Source organism: Myotis nattereri (assembly GCF_964212035.1).
Source record: "Myotis nattereri genome assembly, chromosome: 4".
Taxonomy (NCBI): domain Eukaryota; kingdom Metazoa; phylum Chordata; class Mammalia; order Chiroptera; family Vespertilionidae; genus Myotis; species Myotis nattereri.
Window position 1 is genome coordinate 109,741,033 of NC_138079.1, and position 15,804 is coordinate 109,756,836.

The following is a 15,804-nucleotide window of genomic DNA, read 5'->3' on the forward strand; positions in this document are numbered from 1 at the left end:
CCAGCCACACTTTGAGTAGCACTGGTCTGAGGACACTTCACTAATAGTGCTGGAAAGAAGGCAACTAGAAGTATTTGGTAAATGCATCATTTACTCATTAGTGAGTATTGTGCTCCCTGGTGTTCACGCTGTGGCTGGGGACAGACCATCTGAAGGAAACAGACGGAAGCCAGTGCAAGGTCTCTCTGTCACCTTCTCTCGGGCGTCCCCTGGCAGTCCCGTCCCCACTCCAGAAGAGCAGCCATGGCCACTGCCCTTGCCCTGGCCCCGTTCGCTGCTTATAGCTCCATTGTTCTCCCGTCTGGTTCCAGAGTCCAAGCTGCACATGACTTCCCTTCCTAGAAGCACAGATTCTTACTCTCCTCTCTTTCTGAACCTGTCTGCTGGAGCCCTTCTCACCGGGTGCCCTCATCACTCAGGGTGCCATGCTTGGAAAGTCGCCCCCACTGTCTCCTCTCAGGGCTTGCGTGCCCGCCCTGGGGCCATGCTGAGCCTGTCCCAGTGGTCAGCTACATATCCTAGCACTGCTTCAATCCCACCCCAACAAATAGGTATTGTAGGAAGTGTGGTAAGAATGTACTTCTCTGGATCAAGCTTGTCACACCCTTGATATATTCTTCCAGGATGACAGGAACATTGAGTTGTCCATTCTTGCTGGCTCTTGAATGCTCTGTATTTCTATCTCAGGCTTAGAATTAGAACTGGAGAGAAGGCTGCATACATCCATGAGCTCAAATGGTCTCCGTTTACCAAGGGACTTCCCTGGGACATTGTTTGTGCTACCCCAAATGGAAACAGGGTTGGACAGGGGACTAGACAATTCTGAAATGAGCTGGGCCCTGCCCTTCACCCGCGGTATGACCGTGGGCAAGCTGGCTGATCTTTCTGAGCCTCTGTCAAATGGGAATCGTTGTAGAGCAGGTCTCATAGGTTAAGTGCATGTGTGGCACATAGTCAGTTCTAAGCAAGTGCTAGCTGCTGTTATGACTAATACAGTACTTCTGGTTCTGTTATCTTCTGTCTGTGATAAACACCAGCTGTCACAACATGCTTACCTCAGGGTCTCACCCCTGGCACTGCTGACAGTTTGGCCGGACATTTCCGTGCTGTGCGCGCCCCTGCCTCCCACGGAGGCCAGGAGCACCTTCCCCAGGCTGGGACAATCAGAATGCCTTCAGACTTTCCACATGTCTCCTGGGGTAGAACTGTCCCTGGTTGAGACCCACTGGTTTAAATAAATAAGCATATTTTGTTTCCTAAGATTAAAAAGAACTTTATCTCTGGAATTTTTTGAAACATTTGGCCTGAGTGTGATATGGAATTTGGGTTTTTCACCTCTTTCTGTGTTATTGCATGCAACCTTTAAAAGGTCTTGAGTTAATTATATGAGCCAAGAAACGGTCTCGGTGGGTAGTGGCCCAGCCGGTGCAGCGGGTGCTGACGGGGCTCTCTTTGGCAGCCTACTGTAAGAACTCCGTGGACGGGCTCTGGTACTGCTTTGATGACAGTGACGTGCAGCAGCTGTCGGAAGATGAGGTCTGCACACAGACGGCCTACATCCTCTTCTATCAGCGGAGGACAGCAATACCGTCATGGTCGGCCAACAGCTCGGTGGCAGGTAAGGCCAACCCTATTCTTGGGCAGTTTTTCCCAGAACAGAAGATTGTCGTTAATGTCCAGAGAAATTCCCAGAAGGTGTCATGCCTCTCTCAATCCTCACATTTGCATTTAATCTTGAAACCAAAATGATTGCAGTTAAGGAAATGGGGGTGGCGTGTGCAAGCAGCTGTGAACCAGCAGAGTTCACAGGGAGGGGAATGAGTGCTGGGGAGGGTCACTCGTGGGGTAAATGAGCTATGAGCAGCATGGCATGCACTCTGGAAGCAGAGGGAACGAGAGGTTTGGAAGGAGGACGGGGACTTGGCTTTGCCACATGTTGGTTGGGTTACCTCGGGGCATGTCCTGTCCCAGGCACATACTGATCCTCTGATCCTGGTGCAGTAACACTGCGTGCCTCTTGGGGTCCTTGGATGCATCAGGTTATGCAGCTCCACCTTAAAGCCTTTTGTAAAGGGTTAAACGCTGTTAGAAACAGCCCCTCCCCCCAGTAAGGTTGACCTGTTCTATTAGGGAAGAATTGAAGGCTAAGGTAATAGTATAGGTGGCTTGAGTTGAGTGTGATGGGGTCTAGCCATTTGTTTTAATGAATGCACACAATCTAAACAAGGGGTGGGTGCTGCTTAGTGCAGGGTTTGAGTTTAAGAGAGTAAGCCGGGACTGGGGTGTGGGAATGTGGTCAGGTTAGGGGTTGTTGACCCCTGCTCCCCCTGAGACTGGCAAGGGCTAAGTTAGAAGCTGCTAAAAGGAGGCCTCCCTGGAGCAGTGGCCCCTGCTGGAGTCAGACCCCGCCCCCCAGTGTACCCCTCTGTCTGCCACTCACTCGTTAACAGAAGTGGGGCTCCCAGTGCTGAGGCCTGTCCTCGGTGCTTCTAGAGCCTGGGGTGTGCTCAGAAATGACACCCTCGTGGGGGCTCCTCGAGACCCTCATGCTGCTTCATGTTCTCAACACATTGCGTACTGCATAGAAATCTCTAAGACATACTCCAGCGACCGCCCGTTTTTGGGCAAACTGCACGTTATTTAAATCATAGTGCACTTTAGGTGTTGTTTTTCAATAATTATAACATTTTTATTTACAAAAACAATTAAAGTTCCTAGTACTTTTTTAACGTATGGTACTGTGTAAAACATTTTCCTCTATGAAGAGAGACCAAACAAAATTTACATAAGTATCTAGATTCGCTCCTTTTTCCGTGGGCGTGAAAAACGAGAACACTCGTGAGCGGTCCTTAACGGATGGCGTGCGAAACACGAGAAAACTCCTGAGCGGTACGAAATGTGTTAAGAGCAGTTGCTGTTGCTCTCATGTATTTAAGGGCTTTCCTCAGACACAGGACAGATCGACATCGAGCTCTGTGCTTTTGTGTTTGTATATTAATATTGTGAAAAATGATTTTAAAAGTCAACAGTGAGGTGGAAGAAATAAAAGCACAGCTGCTCCCTCTCCTTCCTGTGTGTCAGAGTGTGTAGAAGGAATGAACGTGAGCGATTGTCTATAGCCTGTTCTATTGCTAGCCCTTACGACTTGGATGTGCATTGTAAATGGTGCATCCTGTCCTCATGTTATCACTGCAGACACGCGGAGCCTGCTCTCCGGCCTTTCGTCTTGGCAGGGGCTGTTGGGAGGCACACTGGGATGTGGCAGCTCGTGCCCACCTGCAGTGCTCAGGTCACGTGTGCTGTGCAGGCCCGGGCCCTGGCTGACCTCGGTGCCCTCCCTTCTCCGCAGGCTCCACGAGCTCCTCCCTGTGCGAGCACTGGGTGAGCCGGCTGCCGGGGAGCAAGCCCGCCAGCGCCACCTCGGCAGCTTCTTCCCGACGAACCTCCCTGGCCTCGCTGTCTGAGTCCGTGGAGATGACGGGGGAGAGGAGTGAAGACGATGGTGAGTGTGTGTTTTGTGTTTTGGTGACAGACTTCCAAGAGGCAATGCATGGACAGCACAGGATCCCTCCTGTTTAGGAACCAAGCCCAAGAAGGCTGTGGGGTGGTGCCGCCCAGTGTCCAGTCGTCAGTGACGTCTGCTGTGCACAGGGCTTGTCGTCTCCTCTCTGACCTAGCACTTCCTTCTTCTCTTTCATCATTTTCGACTCTGAAGGTCTGGAGTGGAGCCTTGACTCTGTACAATAATGAATACATATTTTCAAAGTGCTTTTTAAATGTTCCAGGCAGCTGTGAGGGGACTCAGTGCGGCGCGCCTGTGCGGGGCCAGGCAGGGAGCTCCCGCCCGCCCAGCGTCTTCCCTCCCTGCCACGCGGTTTCCCTCAGAGGAATCTGGCGTGTTCTTTTTCAGAAGTGTTTAGTACAGAAACTGGTGCCTCTGCGTAGTAGTTTTGGGGAATTCTGAAGATAAGCACAACATAAAAACTTCGGAAATCTGATAAAAATGGAACTCTTTTTTTACCTTCACTTACCAGTTGAGTAGTGGCCGCACGCAAGGCTTAGTTCCATCAGGGACCAGGTGGGTGGGACCAAGGCAGCCAGCACTGGAGAGCTGGGAAAGGGGAGACAGTGAGCTCAGCTTCTTTTTCTTTTTTTAAAAATATATTTTATTGATTTTTTACAGAGAGGAAGGGAGAGGGATAGAGTTAGAAACATTGATCAGCTGCCTCCTGCACACCCCCTACTGGGGATGTGCCCACAACCAAGGTACATGCCCTTGCCTGGAATCGAATCCAGGACCCTTCAGTCCACAGGCCGACGCTCTATCCACTGAGCCAAACCAGTTAGGGCGAGCTCAGCTTCTTAATGAGACACTGACTCGCCTTCCTTCCAACAAGCCTCATTCTGCGCCAGCATTGTGATAGCGATAACATGCTTCTAGTGGTGACGGGTCTTCTGAGAATGGGAGGTGGAGGCCAAGACAGGGGCTAGGAGGATGCCAGCCTAGGGGATGTGCCCCTAGCATCAGCTCCCCCAGCTCGGGCTTGTTGCTTCTCGGCTTATATAGTAAGAGTACTGGCCTATGGCTGCTAAGCTCCTATCTAGCTCCTGACATTATTTGAAAAACTGACCAATAAATCTTCACTTATTAAGGTAGAGGTTATTTCCAGCACAGCCTTTCACCTTAGAATTCATTGTCGTTTTAACCGTAGGTCTAAAAGTGGTTTCCCGACCTCTTTTTAACCAATGGTTGGAGAATCGGTGCCCTCTTAAGTGTCATCATCTCCCAGGGGTGCTGGTGGTGCCCACAGGACAGGGCCTGGCCCTAGGATCTTCTCAGGCAGACTCTGACATATTCCCCTGCTACCGTTAGCATGTGTGTATAGGAGTTGATTTACAATACAGTGGGGCCTTGACTTACGAGTTTAATTCGTTCCGAGACCAAGCTCGTTAAGGAGCTCGTTAACTCAAATTACTCTATCAACTCAATGCAAAAAATCAGCCAAGAGACAGTTGGTATCTCAAAAAACTCGTTAGTTGGGTCACTCGTAAGTCAAGGCCCCACTGTATTTTCTTTGGAAGTTTTTTTTTTTAATTATTGTTTAGAGTATTACATATGTCTCCTTTTTCCCCCATTGACCTCTCCCCAGCCATTCCCACCCCTCAGCACATGCCCTCACCCCCCTACTGTCTGTATCCATGGGTTAAGCTTATATGCATGCATACAAGTCCTTTGGTTGATCTATTACCATGCCCCCCCCCCGCCCCCGCCCCCCCCCCCCCAAGCCTTTCCTCTGAGGTTGAATGGTCTGGCCGATGCTTCTATGTTCTCTGGACTTAATTTTGTTCATCGGTTTATGTTGTTCATTATATTCCACAAATGAGTGAGATCATGTGATATTTGTGTTTCTCTGACTGGCTTATTTCGCTTAGCATAATGCTCTCCAGGTCCATCCATGCTGTTGTAAATAGTAAGAGTTCCTTCTTTTTTACAGCAGTGTAGTATTCCTTTGTGTAGATGTACCACAGTTTTCTAATCCACTCATCTGCTGATGGGCACTTAGGCTGTTTCCAAATCTTAGCTGTTGTAAATTGTGCTTCTATGAACATAGGGGTGCATATTTCCTTTCTGGTTGGTGTTTCTGATTTCTTGGGATATATTTCCAGAAGTCGGATTACTGGGTTGAATGGGAGTTCCATTTTTGATTTTTTGAGGAATCTCCATACTGTTTTCTACAATGGCTGCACCAGTCTGCATTCTCACCAGCAGTGCACGAGGGTTCCTTTTTCTCCACATCTTCTCCAGCACTTGTCGTTTGTTGATTTGTTGATGATAGCCAGTCTGACAGGTATGAGATGGTACCTCATTGTTGTTTTGATTTGCATCTCTCGGATGATTAGTGACTTTGAGTATGTTTTCATATGTCTCTCGGCCTTCTGTGTGTGGGGTCAGTTGTTAACGTCACCTCTTTCATTTCTGATTTTGTTTATTGCAGCGGTTCTCAACCTGTGGGTCGCGACCCCTTTGGCAGTCAAACGACCCTTTCACAGGGGTCGCCTAAGACCATCCTGCATATCAGATATTTACATTACGATTCATAACAGTAACAATATGACAGTTATGAAGTAGCAACGAAAATAATTTTATGGTTGGGTCACAACATGAGGAACTATATTTAAAGGGCCAGAAGGTTTAGAACCACTGGCTTATTGGGTCCTCTTTGTTTCTTGGTGAGCCTGGCTAGAGGTTCACCAATCTTGTTTATCTGTTCAAAGAACCAACTCTTTATTACTTTTTTGTATTTTTTTTTTTTTGTCTCTATGTCATTTATTTTCACTCTGATCTTTATTATTTCCTTCCGTTTACTCTAGGCTTTTCTTGTTGCTCTCTTTCTAATTCTTTAAGTTGTAGGATTAGATAATTTATCACCATTTTTCTTTTCTTTTTTTTCCTTTCTTTACTTTTCTTTCGTTCCTTTTCTTGTCTCTTCTCTTCTCTTCTCTTCCTTCTCTTCTCTTTTTCTTTTCTTTTCTTTTTTTTCTTTTCTTTTTTGAGGTAGGCCTGTAGAGCTATGAACTTCCCTCTCAGGACTGCTTTCACTGTGTCCCATAGATTTTGGATTATTGTGTTTTCATTGTCTTTTGTTTCCAGAATACTTTTTATTTTTTCTTTGAGTTCTTTGGTAACCCAATCATTGTTTAATAGCATGCTATTTAGCCTCCAAGTGTTTGATTTTTTTACATTGTTTTTATTGTAGTTGATTTCTAATTTTATGCTTAACACTGTGATCTGAGAAGATGCTTGATATGATTTCTGTCTTCTTGAATTTAAAGAGACTTTGCCTATGTCCCAATATGTGGTCTATCTTTGAAAGTGTCCCATGTGTACTTGAGAAGACTGTATATTCTGTAGCTTTGGGGTGAAATGTTCTGAAGATGTCAATTAATTCCATCTAATCTAGTGAATTATTTAGGATTGCTGTTTCTTTGCTGATTTTTTGTTTAGAGGATTTACCCAGTGGCGTTAGTGGGGTACTAAAGTACCCTACTATGATTATATTGCTGTCAATCTCTCCCTTGATATCTTCCAGAATTTTTTTAAATGTATTTGGGTGCTCCTGCATATATGTTTACCAGAGTTATATCTTCTTGTTGGATTGCTCCCTTCAGTATTATGAAGTGGCCTACCTTCAGCTACCCTGTGTCTTTTGATTGGAGCATTTAATCTATTTACGTTTAAGGTAATTATTGATAGGTACTTGTTTGTTGCCATTTTTATTCTTTGTGACTATGTTCCTTCTTCCCTTTCTATTTTTTCTTTTTACAGCAGTCCCTTTAGTATTTCTTGCATTGCTGACGTGGTGGTAATTAACTCCCTTAGCCTTTTTTTTGGGCTGTGAAGCTCCTTATTTCACCTTCAGTTTTGAATGATAGCCTTGCTGGGTATACTATTCTTGGATTCAGTCCCTTGCTTTGCATGATTTTGTATATTTCATTCCATTCCCTTCTGGCCTGATGTATTTCTGTTGAGAAATCAGTTGATAGTCTAATGGGAGATCCCTTGTAGATAACTTTCTGTCTCTCTCTGGCAGCCTTTAAGATTCTTTGTCATTGATGTTTGCCAATTTAATTATGATGTGCTTGGTGTTGGTCTTTTGGGGCTCATCTTGTTTGGGACTCTGTGTGCTTCTTGGACTTGTGTGATTTTTTTTTCCATCCCAACATCAGGGAAATTTTCTGTCATTATTTCTTCTAATGCAGCAGTTCTCAACGTGTGGGTCGCGGCCCCTTTGGGAGTCGAACGACCCTTTCACAGGGGTTGCCTAAGACCATCGGAAAGCATATACATAATTACATATTGTTTTTGTGATTAATCACTATGCTTTAATTATGTTCAATTTGTAACAATGAAATTGGGGGTCACCACAACATGAGGAACTGTATTAAAGGGTTGCGGCATTAGGAAGGTTGAGAACCACTGTTCTAACGGGTTTTCTATTCCTTGCTCTGCTTCCTCCTTCTGGCACCCCTATTATGCGGATGTTGTTTCGTTTTGTGTTGTACTAAAGCTTCCTTAGGCTCGCCTGCATTTTAAATTTTCTTTCCAGTTGTTGCTCTGTTTGGGTGTTTTTTCCACCTTGTCTTCTAACTTGCTGATGCGGTCCTCAGTTTCTTTTAGTCTACTGTTGAAACTTTCTTTATTGCAGCTATGTCATTCTTCATTTCCTCTTGATTCTTCTGCATTTCCTCTTGATTCTTCTTCATTTTCTCTTGATTCTTACACATGTTGTTGAATTTTTCTTTCCTTCCTTTCAGCATCCTTATAGCCATTGCTCTGAATTCTTTCTGACAAATTGCTTGCCTCCATTTAATTTATTTCCGTTTCTGGTGGTTCCTCCTTTTCTTTCGTATGGTGGTTGTTTCTTTGTCTCCCCAGTTTTGCTGTTCCTTTGTGATTGTTTCTATGTATTAGATCAAACTACTATGCCACGCAGATTTTTTGAGTTTGTCTTATGTAGTAGATGTATTGTGGGACCCAGTAGTGCAATCTCTCAGGTCTTTTCTGCTGGGTATTCTAGGCATGCCCCCTACTTGGGATATTTGGGTTCTCTTGGTGTAGTTGGGTCTTGAGTGTTATTGTCCCATTTGTGGATGGAGTCTTCTCTTAGCATGTCTGGTTATGTGGCTTGCTCTCTACTATGTTCACTGAACAGTACAAAATACAACTCGACAAGACACAACACAAAGGGAGAAAAACACTTATGTACTCATGACACTGATAACCCCAATAAAAGTGACCACCAGAGAAAAGAGAATTAGGAAAGAGAAAAGAGGAAAAGTGATATTGAGGAGAGAAAAAAAGGTAAGAGAGAAAATAAAAAAGAAATATATATATATATATATATATATATATATATATATATATATGGAGATAACACCACAAAACAAACAAATAAACGAAAAAAATGCAAACAGTGAACATCCAGAAAAGTGGGGGGACAGAATCTGTACAGGCAGAGCTTATATACAGAAAGTAAGGTTAAGGAATTGAATGAATATGGTAAGGACCATGGTTCAGTATAGAGGCATTAGAAAGAATGAGTGGATAAGAAGAAAGGTAATAAAAAATTAAAAGATAAAACACATTTTTAAAAATTTTAGTTCATTTATTCACTTATTTTTGGAAAAGGAGAATAGAGGAGAGAGCTGATAGGCTTGAGTTTAGTGAGTGAATCTAATTAAACAACTAGAAGAAGAGAGCAGGAGAGGAGAGGAAAAACAAAAGCATAAAAAAATTGACTAGTGAAGAAAGAGAAAAGAGAAGAGTGCGTGTACTTGGAGCAGGGGAGAGGAAGTTAGATATATGAGTAAGCCACAGAGACTGCAATAATAACACAGCAATAGAGCAGATAAAGATCAATTTTTAACAAGGGGTAAAAGGGAAGGAAAGAGAAAAACTAAAGTGGGGACAGAAGAAGAGAAAAAGGGAGGAAAATGATAGAAGTGAGGAAAAGGGTGGGGGAAAAAGAAACAATAAGATAAAATAAATAAAAACAATGAAAAAATAATACACAAAAATAAAAGATTCAAAAAATAATGAAAAAAAAATTTTAATAAAAGATTAAAAGGTGAAGTGTCATTCGCTTCAGCTGAGTTTTAATGCCCCTTGGGGACCCCACTCTTCTGTTCTGTCTGCCAGTTCTCAGGTTCCTGTTAGGTAGTCAGCACCGTGTTGAAGTTCCAAGTGATCCACCGCTCCTCTGTCTCCACAGCCTTGGCTGCGAACAGGCAGGACCAATCTGCCCGCTCTGCCTGTCTGCCTGCTGTCAATCTTAATCTCTCCAGCGTCTACTTCTGATAGGACTTTAGGTGGGGGTGGTGCTTTATCGCTTTCCAGGACTCAATGGCCCCTCTTCAACCCAGTCCCTGAGGGCTCTTTGGGGCTATTCATAGTCTTCATGTCCTTTGTACAGCTCAAGGTGTAGGTTGGGTGTGACTGTATTGGCTGTCTTGAGGCTGCTGGGAGGGCTGGTTCTTCAGGAGAAAAATGGCTGCTTAGGTTTGGAGGGTCAGGAAAGTCTCAGTGCCGGATTCCCATCACCTCTCCCCATCCCACTCTCCTCCACAGCCTCTCCCCAGACCCCACAAATCTGCACCTGCACAGCAGCCTCAGTGAGTGTAATTGAAAGGTCCTATGAACTGGGTTTAGTGAATAAAAGAAGACAAAATAGAGGCAGAACAACCACGTGACTATGAGTTTCTTTCCCCCTGGCACCCCGCGGCTCTGGCAGCTCTTCAGGCCGCCTTTCTGGGCGCAACCTCTCGCAGCTGTGGGCTTAGATCTAGATTCTCCAGCCACCAGCAGCCCGTGGACCTCCCTTCCACAGTTGGATGTTACACCTGTCCCCAAGGGATGCAGCTTTCTTCTGACCCTCTCTGCCTGGTGGTCGCTCGTCTCTCTCCAGCCCAGACCCACGATCCTACCGTTCTCCAGGCAGCCTCTGCCCTTCCCAGCTGTGAATTGTCTCACCAGCTGTGTCCAGTTTGCCAATTCCGGGTGGAAGTTATTTGATTTCGTTGCTTCTATCTGCTCTGGGACAAGTCACAGGACATGTCTGCCTATTCGGCTGCCATTTTTTTTTTCTCCAAGGGCTGGAATTGTTTTTGTTTTTTAAAAAAATATATATATTTATTGGTTTCAGAGAGGAAGGGAGAGCTAGAACATCGATGAGAAAATACCATTGATCGGCTTCCTCCTGCACACCCCACACTGGGGATCGAGCCTGTAACCAAGGCATGTGCCCTGACTGGGAATTGAACCATGACCTCCTGGTTCATAGGTCGATGCTCAACCACTGAGCCACACTGGCTGGGCTCTTTGGATTTATATTATTCTAGTTATGAATATTTTTAATAAGTCCTGAGTCACTCAGGATAGCAGTGTATTGTCTCTTTAGTCCTTTGCGTGGATGTGCTTTCATAGTTAACAAGTACAGGCACCTGCATTGGCATTGCGTGTGGCTGACGCTGCGGCTCTGGTGTTTGCTCTGCCTCTAACTCTTGGTGCCATCTTGGGCAAAGACTACCTTCTGTGAGCCCCAGATATCCTTAGTGAGTAAGCTGACTCAGTCGTTCACATTTCTTGAGCATCTGTGGAGTGCCAAGTACCTTGCTGGGCACAGGACTTTTTAAAGGTTTTATTTAATTCTCATTGTAGCCCTTTGAGTTACAACAGGAGTCATCAAACTACAGGCCACGGGCCAAATATAGTCCCTGCCTTTATTTTAAATAAAGTTTTATTGGAACACAGCCATGCCCATTTGTTGATGTGTCACCCACGGCTACTTTCATGAGGTGGGGGCCCACAAAGCCTAAAATATGTGCTGTCTGGCCTGAACAGGAACACTGTGCTGACCCCTGCTGCAGAGCAGACAGGCAGAGGTGGTTGGCTGACTCGTGAATTAGAATGTGCCCATTGGATAGATAAGGGAGGGAGCGGCTCAGGAAAATGGGCGTCCCATGACTACTCCTTGAGCCCAGACGTGCTGCTCTGAGCATCGTGCTCCTGTCGTCCCAGATGCTGGCCTTCCTTCCCGGGAGGTGCTACTGGCCTCTTTGCTGTTTAGCTGAATGATGTTCTCTTTGTGCATTCAGGAGGTTTCTCGACGCGACCGTTCGTGAGGAGTGTCCAGCGCCAGAGCTTGTCATCCAGGTCTTCTGTCACCAGCCCCTTGGCCGTCCATGAAAACTGCATCAGACCTTCTTGGTCCCTGTCTGCCAAGCTGCAGATGCGCTCCAGCTCTCCTTCCCGGTTCTCAGGGGACTCTCCGGTTCACGCCTCCACCTCCACCTTGGAGAAGATCGGGGAGGCGGTGGATGACAAGGCCTCCATCTCTTGCTTTGGTAGCTTGAGGAGCCTTTCTAGCAGTTCCCAGGACCCGGGCGGCGCTCCCAGTCGACGGGAGCACAAGGCTGCAGGCCGGGCCCCTCTGGCTGTCATGGAAGGCGTGTGCAGAGACGAGCCAGACTCCCACAGATCAAACTCCGGTGTGGCAGACACACAGAGCAAACACTCAGCACAAGGGGCTCGCTTGCCCCCCGTGTCTGATCCATTTGATAACAATAACCAGATAGCTTACGTGGATCAGAGCGATTCTGTAGATAGCTCTCCCGTCAAAGAGGTGAAACCCCCGAGCCACCCAGGCTCCCTCACAAAGAAACCAGAGAGCACAACCAGGAGTTCCCCCAGCTGCAAAGGCGCGTCTGAGCCCGACAGAAGCTTGCGGAAGGGGAGGTCGGTCTTGGCGAGCCGGGGGTCATCTCAGTCCAGCACCTCCCCTTCCTCTCCGGTTCCTGCCAAAGTTTCTGTGAAGCCCTCCCGCTCCCGAAGCAAAGCGGAGTCTTCCAGGGCCCCCACCCCTCCCAGGAAGGAGCCCTCCCCCAGAGCCCAGGACTCGGTGGCCTCTCCTTCGCCCCAGAAGCCGAAGGCAGCTTCTTCCCTCACGTGCACTGCTTCCTCCACCCCTGCCAAAAAGGCCTCGGGCCCTGCCGCCAGGGTCCCCTGCCCACCAGGGAAGGGCAGGACTGCGGAGCGGAGCCTAAGTGGAGAGGGCTCCAGACAAAGCCTGGTTTCTGACCGAGCCGGGGTCCCCTCCAGCTCCAAGCCCAACTCCCCTCGGGGGAGCCAGGCCAGGGCGGGGGAGGGCCGGGGGGACGGGAAGCAGGTCAGGAGCTCCTCCATGGCCAGCCTGCGCTCCCCCAACGCGAGTGTGAAGGCTGGTCTGAAGCGGGACAGCAAGTCGGATGAGAAGGGGCTGTCCTTCTTCAAGTCCGCCTTGAGGCAGAAGGAGACGCGGCGGTCCACTGACCTCGGCAAGACGCCCTTGCTCTCCAAGAAGGCAGGTGGGAGCTCCGTCAGGTCGGCCTGTAAGAACGCCGGGGAGGACAAGGCGGAGAAGGGGCACCGGCCTCCAGCCTCCCAGCAGCCAAATGCCAGTTCCGTTGGGAAAGAGCAGCTTGCCTCCAAGGACCCTGCTTCTGCTAGACATTCTCTGCTGTCCAGTCGCAGATCCAAGTCTTCCCCGCTAGACTGCGGAGCACCCGCATCTCCTGGTGGCAGGCAGTCCGCCGAGAAGTCCTCCCAAAGGTTACCTTCGAGCATGCCAGCCTCTGCACGGCCTCCGAAACCTCAGTGACGCCGCTGCGCTCCAGTGCGACCTGCGACACTTTTATTTATTTAGAACCCTCCCCTCCCACCAAAGCCCTCTATGCTTTTGTATTTTTTGGGTCATGTGCCTGATGTGTGTGCTTGCGTGCGTGTGTGCGTGCGTGTGTGTGTGTGTGTGTGTGCGCGCGGATTTCAATTGCAAATTGTTAAAAGCGTCGCCTTATTCTGCCATTGAACCAAATAACAGCCATAGGCAAAGCATCAATACCGAGCTAACTGGAAAAATCACAGATGATTCCCTGGACAGTCCCTGTAGCAGTTGTATATATTTCTTTAGAGAACTCTAATGACTCGTTGGACACTAGGGTTTGGAACCTGGGACCAGTCAAGCTGCTCTGCAGAAGGATGAGTTATTTGACCTGGGGTTCAGCTGAGCAGGACTTGTCCTCACGGGGACTGTCATGTGGCACCAGGAGTTCTAAAAACTGTGACACTAACAGAGACAAACCGAGAGAAAACGGTTGCTTCCTGCACTTTGGCCCCATCTACCAGTCTTTGTAAAGGGCAATATTTTAACACTAATGTTTCTCAGGTATATATACTCAGCCAGGTTAGGAAGGATGTGTATCTGTAAGAGGATTAGAGAGAAGGTGGCCTGTCAGTGACTGTCAGTCCTCCTCCTGCCACACACGGACAGTTTCAGAGGTAGAAGCAGTCTTTCGCTGCTTTCATATCGGCAGAGATGTGGGTCCCAAGATGTGGCAGATCGGGTAAAGCCCGTCACTCGTAGGTAAGGTTTTCCCTCCTACATTTGCTAGTGAAGGCCATTGGGAGTTTGAAAAGTAGTAGAGCAGTAGAGGAATCTTTTAAAGATTCCTGGGAAAAGAAAATGGATTCTCAACTGCACACATGAATCTCTCCCATTTCCCTCTGGTGTTGCTTTTTCTGTGTTGGACGTTGAAAGCTCCATGCCCACGTCTCCACGTTCTGGTAAGTCATGACGAGGAAAGAAGTTGCTAAGGCCAGAAGTCAGTGGTAGTTGAAGCGACGTGTAACAAAGTATTGCATACACGTTTCTGATCCTGCCTGTCGGGCTCAGTGTGACTGCTCTTCAGCAATTCACTTCCTTCTTCGTGCTTAAGATTGAGTCTCTCACCAGAACTCGGCGGGGTCAGCGCAGGTTCTGTGTGGCCCTGTCCATGCCAATTGCATTTTCTGGTTAGACGAGAACCTCACAGACATCTCACCGATAAGCAAGATACTGGTTTTCCAAGCTCTCTGGGGGTATCCTGGCAAGTTTTAGTTTTTTCCTCCTTTTTCTAAATGTCAAGAGAGTCTTGGTTCTCATTCTATTTGAATAGCATTTGTCACTTTGCTATGAAATATAGCATGCTATGTTTATATGCTCTTAAATACTAACATACAAAAAACTCACAGGCTCTTCAACTTCTCCCTGAACTCCTGGTGCATGGACGCATGTATAATCCCCCTTCAGTCCTGCTGTGTGTGAGGCGACCACACACACATACACACACACACACACATGGCTGTGAATTCTGCACTGCCTTTTGTTGTTGTTTTTCCATGAATACCTCTTGGGAAATGTTTCCAGTAGGTTACTTAACTTTATTTTGCTGCTAATTTGAGCATTAGCAGGTAACTCACAAGTCTGGAGGCCGTTTTTGTTGAGGGTAGCTGGAATTTTAGACCCTTGTGACAGCTAAGACTCCCTCGGCTTGTGGAAGTTGCCCTAGTGCTCCGTGACATTTCCTGAGCACGCGTGTCTGCCCCGTGCCCAGTCCTATGGCTCCAGAGCAGCGCTGCTCCTCGGCGCAGTGACTGCCGATGCCCGCCTGCTGGGATGTTCTCGCTTCTGACCACACGTGGACAGCCGGTCTGTTTGGCATTGGTTTTCTGTATCACAAATGTGGGAGCGCCAGTATCAGGAATTCAGTGTTTGTCTTATTGGAACCTCTCAGCATCCTTTTGCCGGCAAACCACATTTGAAATCTATCTGCATCTCTGCAAAGTGTCAGAATTATAGTTTGGCTACATAACAGGTTTTATGAACACCTTTTGGGGCTATAATCATTTAGGCATGAATGGAAGGTAGTTTAATTTTCACAGTGGTAAATATTTTTATTCTTGAGTGCTTCAGGAATGGATTTTCCATTTGGTTTAGTGTCCTAAAAAGCACACTACAAACTTCTTTAATTTTCCATGAGGTCTAGAAATAAAATTTCAGTATCTATAAAATTGTATGCTTATGAATTTAGTCCTTGTTTCAGATTTAAATGGAAAAATCAGGAAGTATTATGGCATTGTCTAGGCATCGCTAAGCGATTACATTGCCGCGCTCAAGCAGTGTAAAGTTCATCGCTGACCACCAGGCACAGACGTTCGCCGCCGAGAAGGCTGTCTGGCCCAGAAGTTTGCAGGTCTCAGGTGCAGTGTGGGGAGTGGTCACTTGGTTCAGTTCAGGCCTTCGGTAGGTTAGGGACTTGGTGTTGGTTTTGTTTTTTCCCTGGTGACGTTCGGTGCAATGAGCAATACGTTTGGGGTTGGAAATAACCTACTAAGGATGGTGGGCCTGGGTTTCTGGCCTCCTCCGAGCACTCATTTCCTGGTGGGCACAG

General features: G+C 47.1%; 1 protein-coding gene across 2 annotated transcripts in view; it reads left to right on the plus strand.

Annotated features, from left to right (window-relative positions):
- USP31 (ubiquitin specific peptidase 31) overlaps nt 1-15,420 on the plus strand; it is a gene marked incomplete at its 5' end in the record, with an annotated part of 80,730 nt that extends 65,310 nt beyond the window's left edge. For both annotated transcript variants that reach the window (XM_081089368.1, XM_081089369.1), the window contains 3 exons: nt 1,460-1,618; nt 3,350-3,502; nt 11,656-15,420. In XM_081089368.1, the coding sequence (XP_080945494.1) occupies nt 1,460-1,618; nt 3,350-3,502; nt 11,656-13,196 (1,853 nt within the window). In that variant the 3' untranslated portion in view covers nt 13,197-15,420. The remainder of the gene's footprint in view (nt 1-1,459; nt 1,619-3,349; nt 3,503-11,655) is intronic.
- Between the last annotated feature and the right edge of the window lie 384 nt (nt 15,421-15,804).